The 7,860-nt window shown below is 41.5% G+C and overlaps 1 protein-coding gene across 1 annotated transcript in view; it reads right to left on the reverse strand.

Annotated features, from left to right (window-relative positions):
* LOC106810455 (leukocyte tyrosine kinase receptor-like) overlaps positions 1-7,860 on the reverse strand; it is a 46,692-nt gene that overhangs the window by 33,075 nt on the left and 5,757 nt on the right. Inside the window, exon 2 of the mRNA XM_014813818.1 lies at positions 2,044-2,199. Within this exon, the coding sequence (XP_014669304.1) occupies positions 2,044-2,199 (156 nt within the window). The remainder of the gene's footprint in view (positions 1-2,043; positions 2,200-7,860) is intronic.

The raw sequence follows: 7,860 nt of genomic DNA on the forward strand, positions 1-7,860 counted from the left end.
TGAACGCGCATATATACATTTTACAACTGGAACATCTATTCGAATGCGCTTGTGGCGACAGCTGCGACACCTCTCGAGAAAAATTGGCAAATTGAAAACGCCGTAAACATTTGCGTCCCGTGAGTTATACGTCATACACAAAAAGCAGGGTATGAACGTAATCCCGAGAATTGCAGTCTGCCTGTCATAACCATTTAGGCGAGTATGCGCACACTACTGTAAAATACTTAACTTCAGCCAGACTTTACGCCAGCCAACGTGATTTAATTAGGAAGGTACCTTTAAGTGGACCATAATTACACAGGAAGAGGCAGCACTTAATGTTCAATCCCCAGAACCTTACCAGATCGCAACCCATGTATTTCGATTCCACCTATACAGATATACGAGTAAATAGCACAATCGCGCGTATTTTCTGGAAGAAAATGGAATGTGTACGCTTACAATTTATATGTATAATACACAATATATTTATCTGTAAATATTATTCAATTGCATAGTTTTAATCAAATGAACACGTCAGTGGAAGGATAGGAACACGTATGTTATTTCTTGATTACATTATTATAGCCATATTGTGGTATGTATGCAGTTGCGTGTGTAAGTTGGTTGCAGTGTTTCTCATGAATTAACGAAGGGAAATGAAAAATAGATAATTAACGTTGCGTAAGTATCAGCAACGGTAAGGTAACAAGTTACCCCTAATGTTGCTATGTAATTTAAACATCGAAAAACGTTTAGCAGAATTGCCTGTCAGTAATTGCTACGCGCAGCTACTAAAACTGCATAACCGCACAGTTTTTGATGGGCTCAAAACTCAATACTCGACTTCGGTCTCGGGTCATATTTATTTTATTAGTGCACAAAACTCCATGTTGCTAAAACAAGCAGGTAATAATGAGTCAAACCCATTATAATGTTATATATTAAACTAATGCTAGGGTTATGACTGTGATGCTAACAATTCCGCATACCAGCCTTAGTCTACCTATGATTTATTAATTATCACTCAATAACTTTGAACTCAAACGTTACATTAAATATCGAATAACCATAGTGCCTAATCGATTTCCTTATACATAAATCGCAATCAAGAAAGATAGATGAAAATGTAAGACAGTCAGGCCCATGACAAACCGGAATCATATTGCGGTGAAATATATCGGGGACATTAATATGGGGTTCGGTAAACTCGAAACACAGACGCATTTTTGTTTAAAAATCACATTCTGACTATTTTATGGTTAATTTGTTTGGCCAGATATAGTATCCTGCTCGCTTCCATCTATTCAAAACTTGATTTTTCGTACATCGTGGCAGCCATCAGTGGTAAGAAACCAGACCAGGCCAGGCCAGGTTTATGATAAGTGACAACACTGTGTTCAGCAGGCAAGGTTGATATTAAGCGTAAAATAATAATTTTATTCCGAATAAAATTAACGAATACGGTATCATGAAGTTCTTGTATCGAGCGAGCTTTCGAGGCGATGCATCTTCCTAGGAATCTCACAATTCTATCACATTCTGACTGAGGAAGAGATGTTGTCTCGAAAGGTCGCTTGATGCAATAAATTTATGACACCATAATTATTAGAATTACCAGAATTATATCTAGTTTTTTATATATTTTAAATGTTATATATATATATATATATATGTCTATATATATATACATATATAATGTATAATTATTGTATGGTTGTAATAAGAACATGAAAGTTTGCGGACCGAGAAAAGCAATGTTACCCAAGACACCTGTTAATATGCTCAACGTGCCTCCATGTTCCAGGACTCGGCAGAGTCTGAACAGGACCAACTGCGAGGAGTATCTTCTCTCATCAGTGCAAACATGGAGGCAGTAATTAAGACCAATAAGGGAAACCATTTACTCATAATTAGTAACACCATGGTATAGTATACATTTACATGAAATGGTCAAGATAATCCAAGCAGATATCCGCCTGTCCGTCAAACAAGCGTTGGCACGTCGATATCCTGGGCACGTTTGCTTAATTGGTCGTAAATTAAACTTAGTAGACTTACCCAAGTGGTTCTTAAGCGTGTGGTCAGTAGTGGGACCAGTTTCAGGAGTTGGCGTCGACCCGTTATGTCTCGTCCACTCAAAGTCGTCATGAATGCTATTCAACCAACCGCAGAAGCCTTGCTCAAAATCGCACCTGGCCCCATCAGGCATGCTCGCTGAAAAGCAGTGAGTGATTGTTTTGGCGATTGAATGATGCAGTTTTATTATGAATAATATACGTTTTTTTTAGAAACCTTTCGTGGAAGAGTGTCGCTAAATAGAGAGACAGACATGTCAACAGAATATGTGTGATTACAGCTCGAGTATCAAAGGTTAAAATGTTAAAAACAAGTTCTCTCACGTTTCAATCGAATTCGTCATTTTATCCACGCAGTTGAGATTCCTAAATTATAACGTATATTAATCGAGTATTCCGCCTACCGCAGACTGCGATTCCTGGTCATTACCGAATGTCTTTTACGAATACAACTGACTTACTGCGGGTATAGGATGAATTCACCAGTATACATACAAATTTGAACATACATTATAGATTATGACTTTGATTATATGATTATTATAGTTTACGACAAGACTGAACAATGAACAGCAACGCCGATGACACGCGGTTTGCTGTTTCAGTTAACGCATTATATCTATTAGCTACCGAAATAGAACGAGCCAATTTCATACCCGCGATCTATTAGCGTTGCTGCTGAGGCTCGTGATAACACTGATTCTTACTTCTAATGCCTTGTCGTGTGAATCCACGCGACAATCACCCGTTACTAACTATCGAAACAAGACTGATGTCAGGGCCGTAGGCTGAGCAATTTCCGAAGGGAGGCGGGGCAAAATTTCATGCCTCAACTGTGTAATGATGAGCGACGGTCGCAGCTCTTGATCGACGTCCATAGTGTGATAGAGGTGGGTCTGAGACAAGGCTTTCACGGATACGTGACCAAAAAAATCACGTTAGAATTATTTACGATTATTAGCTCAGCTTTTTAAAAATTTTGCGCCAAAATCTTAGGGGGCAGCTGGCCCCTTGCCTCCCCGCAGGCTACGGCCCTGGATGCAACGCAAACTGCTAAAGATAAATAACGCATCTGATATTCCTATCTAAACCACTCTACATTCTTCAATAAAGTACAGCTCGTTTTGCGATCACGCGTATATGTTTTAACTATCGGGATGCTTTAGATGTGTAGGCCTACTCCGAGCTGCCAGTGGTCTATTTATATGTGTCACTGGCGTCCTTTTACAATTACTTCAATCTCTATCATATCATGGGTATGAATTAAATTCGTTTTCGAGTTTTCGTGTTACAGTCGCGGAGGCCCATGCACTGGCCGTTATCACACTGCTTTTAACCATACTAATATCTATCATGGGTATGAATAGAGTGCCAACTCTTTTCATAGTGTGCCGACTTTCGAATTGCTAGGGTGTCGACTCTAGGGGCCGCCTTCAATAATGGTATCTCCATCATGCCGTGGGTATGAATAAAATGCCAAGTATTGACCGTTTCACACTACTTCTATACAGTTAACGGGCTTGCATGGTCTCTTCTGCCTTAAGGGCATGCGCCCCTGGTGAGAGCCGTTCCAGTCCCGGTATTCCGTTTAGCAAAGTTTAGACTACCTCGGTCACAGAATCGGGTGACGTCATGATCAATAGGAAGGACCTAAATAATGCCAGGCGCGTCTGCCTTCTCTCTGAACTGGGTGGCTTCTGTACCGAAACTTAGCTAGGTTTCTATACTATAGCTTTCCCTGTATGATGTGGTCTGCATGTCCAGCTCGCTTCATGCAGTACGGCTGCTGAGGCTCACACTAAGCAGCTGGTTTTTGGTATTTTAGCCAACTCCAATCTCTACCTCGAACAAACCAGTAACGAGGTTGCACTCCTCATTAGAATAGGGTTAGCCTCTTCATTTGATATGCGATAGTGGCTTGGCTAGGCATGCGCTGGCGCATTTTGACTAAGCAGGGGATCTCGGTGGACACGTATTTCATTATGTGAGATGCTGTACACTGTACACGTGTGTTAGAAGGCACTGTACCGTGCACAGTTTCATGCCTGTCTCCTGACTGCTGCTGATATCTCCCCGAGTAACTTACTTTTTATAAAATGATAATTATAAACATAATTATAAAATGATAATAAAATTTGATAAAATTCCATCAGAATTTCAGTATAGCTAGGCATGTGTCTTTCAGGCATGCGGGACGTGTCTCGCGCCCTTTGTTAGACAATTCTCATTTAGTATCAATACATTAATTAATGCAAAATCTATGTCATACTCTTAGATACCCGACCCCACTTCAAACAGGTACACTGAATTAAGTTGGGTCATATCTTCTATGCTATATATACAGCTACGTCTCTGCACATGCAGCTTTAATGCAGACTCTCATCACTATTTAATTCACTCCCCAAGGCCCGCCTCCTTGTTACCGACGAAGCTTACTTCTTGCTGACAATGTATTGATAATTTCAGCTAACGCCCTGTCACATCCCGTGCATTCATCGTAAGACGTGCTGCTACAATTTACGACGTTTTGCGTGTCTATCTGCACCAGTTAACCATCTATCTAACCCACGTACGCACTTCAAACAATACGTCTATGTCATAGTTGCGTCCTAGGTGTAGCTCCTACTGTAGGCCTGTATAAATTATTTGTCTCGGCAGTAATAACTTTCCACTTTCGTGAGGGGTAATATATCGCATTTTCGGAGGATGATTCAAGATTCATAACTAACAGCACATGTGTGGCGACCCACATCCATTGGCCATCTCTTGAATCCACATTTTGAGACGATGCTATAGCGGTTCTACCGAGACCTAACATCAGAGACGGATATAGTAACTATAGATGAAGATTGTTTGGTCAATGAGTAGCGAAGAGTCCAAGGATTGCTTTGGAGGGAGAAATACCACCGACACAATTATTAACCGCATACTGTACTATAAAAGAACGCCTGTCACCATAGGGGGTTTTGAGCTTCTGTACGTCTCTTGCATCCGACCATGCAGCATTACGTACACGAATATGTAACCCGTGGAAACCGCTGTAAATAAGATTCACAGGTGTACGCTCGACCATTACTTCACCGTAAAGCTTTGAGGTTGCTGCCGCAACAGGCACAATGCGGTAGCAGTAAGCTAGATCAGCCGAAATGCATGTTTGCCTGGATCCATGTATCGGAGCGTATATTTCAGCCTAGCCATTCCAGAAACCAAAGGACAGTTACTCTGATCACTCGGCCTATTTTGAACTACAGTACATACAATACTTATAGCTAGAAACACGGTGACGAAACATGGAAATTAAATAATAGAATAGACCACTTCTAATATCCCTAATCGTTTCTAATAAAGGAACACGCAAGAGCCGTCGTCTATAGTACTTACGAGAAATACATTATATTAATAATTTAACGAAGCTCTATGCCTCACCTATTAAGTCGAACGTCATCAGTTATTCGAGGTTGGTATCTATAATGCTAGCGCCATATTGGAGCCACAATAGCATTTTATACGCTATAATCGTCTTGGGACGTGCTATTAGTACGCGCAATGACATCAGACCCAGCGTAACATTGCGGCCACCTATGTAGCTGTGAATTTCTCTTGGGGCGAAAGGTTAATTAGCTAATTCATCGCGGATGCAGAGGATGATGAATAATAATACAGCAAGCATTAGCTAGCGGTAATTGCAAGACGCTATAAAAAAAACATTCTTGGTATTTTGGCTGTTAGGCAACCACGGAATGTAAGGATATAACGGAATATAAGTGATCATACAGTTTACTCGTGTGAACAACCGTACAATCTCTATGCCGCATACGTCAATGGGCATCATTTTATTTGAACAGCGTGTGAAATATTTACAGAATGTACGGACGTAAAATTGCGGAGCAGACACGAGAAACGCTCAAACTACTTGTCTAGCGATACGATGATAAGTCGAGCAAAAATAAAAAAGCGCAACTGTTCGCACTATTTCAGTGATATTTGTATTTGTGTGACACAATTGTGGATGACACGCCGGTCGAACGATTTCGATTTTCGAAACACTTTTAGGATGATCGTATCAGCGGAATGCTTGAAAATAAATTATGCCGCGGAGAATTACAATTTTCCGTTTTTCAATATACTCTGCTTAAAATCTCTCGAGCAGAGCTGTGGCTGCCAAGAGCTTCGCCTTGTTTGTGTGCTAACGCTTTTACATAGCGACCTCGGTTATATATTGCGTTCCTAACGCAATTATCCATGCTGTAAACTACTATGGAAATAACATTCGCAAGTCAGCAAGAGTCTGTTAAATGCCTCATAGGATGCGCACGTTCTTCGCTGCGGCCTGCTGTCGAATTCCCTTGCGAGCCCATAATACATAAGACCGCTAACCACAGTAGTCGCTAAAGGGATTTGGTCCAGTAATGTATATATAATAGTTATATATGAATCAGCTTAGCATGATCGAAGAACCGTGCGTGCATGTGTGCCGCTATTCGTCGTGCGCCTATATGTTCTCGGCATATCATTGTCACGAATATAAGCCATTTTATTGAGTGGGTGACACGTATGATGAGGAGAGGTCGCACACGCATGAATCAGGATCGTATTTTACACATGTGTGTGTGAGCATGTGTGAGCCTGTGTGAGTGTGTGTGCGTGTGTGTGCGTGTGTGTGCGTGTGTGTGTGCGTGTGTGTGCGTGTGTGTGTGTGTGTGTGCGTGTGTGCGTGTGTGTGTGTGTGTGTGTGTGTGTGTGTGTGTGTGTGTGTGTGTGTGTATGTATGCAATGCATGAATGCAAGATGGCTTCATGGTTTATAGTAGAGTCTACAGCACATTAGTGTTCCATTTTTGATAAAGAGCATTCAAAATTGGTACTACGTGTGCTCTGACAATATTGCTAAATCTTGGTATAGCAGGTGGACCCCAACGTAAATTTGCCGTTTAAGGGGGCGGTAGCACTTTAAAGTTTCAAGAAATGGTGGCCGCCATGAATATTAAAAAGTTGGCTGGATAGTATTGCCACAATTCTAAATAGACATCTGGTTTGAGTGATTTTAAATTTCGATTGTATATTTTTTAGACACAGGGGGAGAATCATCTAAGATCAAAATTTAGAAAGCAAATTGGGGGCGTTTATAAGGGCGTGGCACCATCTTTCAAGGAATGCCACGCATGTTGAATGATGCTATAGAGCAGCATAACATGTCACTTCCGTAATTAAGCAGGGTTTGAGTTGATTTATAGTTATGCTTGACGCATGGTTTTTAGACACATGTGAACAGAGGTGAATATCATTATCGGTTAAAAAAAGTTCCCATTTGAGGGGCGGTGGCAATTTATTTTAAAATGGCCGCCATGAAATATCAAATTAACATTTGTTGAGTGATTTATAATGCGAGACTATACGTTATTGCTCTCATAATCTGCCTAATCAGCCTTCCGCGCAACGGAGATTGCAGAGGTAGATGGGTGATCGCGGTGCTCGGTGGTGTGTGCTGTGTGTGTTCGTTGTTGTGTTTGTGTGTGTTGTAGCCAGTCACGGAGGCCAGCGTGTTATACACCTGTATATGCGAGTTAACACGGCGGTTGGCGCGGATCGAGTTCGAGCACATCGGCAGTTAGGTGCGTCCAGTCAGGCAGCAAGCATCGCCTGTAGGCCGCCAGTCAGCAAAGCCAGCCCAGACACGAGCCAGTGTAATACACATGTATACATGGTTACACGCTCGCGGAGGTATGCACTCTCTTGAGTGCCCTCTGTCTAGTTGCTGCATGTTGTTAGTGTGTCACGTCTTTCTGTTTGTCTTGTCTCTG

This window comes from Priapulus caudatus, unplaced genomic scaffold, assembly GCF_000485595.1.
Source record: "Priapulus caudatus unplaced genomic scaffold, Priapulus_caudatus-5.0.1 Scaffold442, whole genome shotgun sequence".
Taxonomy (NCBI): Eukaryota; Metazoa; Priapulida; class Priapulimorpha; order Priapulimorphida; family Priapulidae; genus Priapulus; species Priapulus caudatus.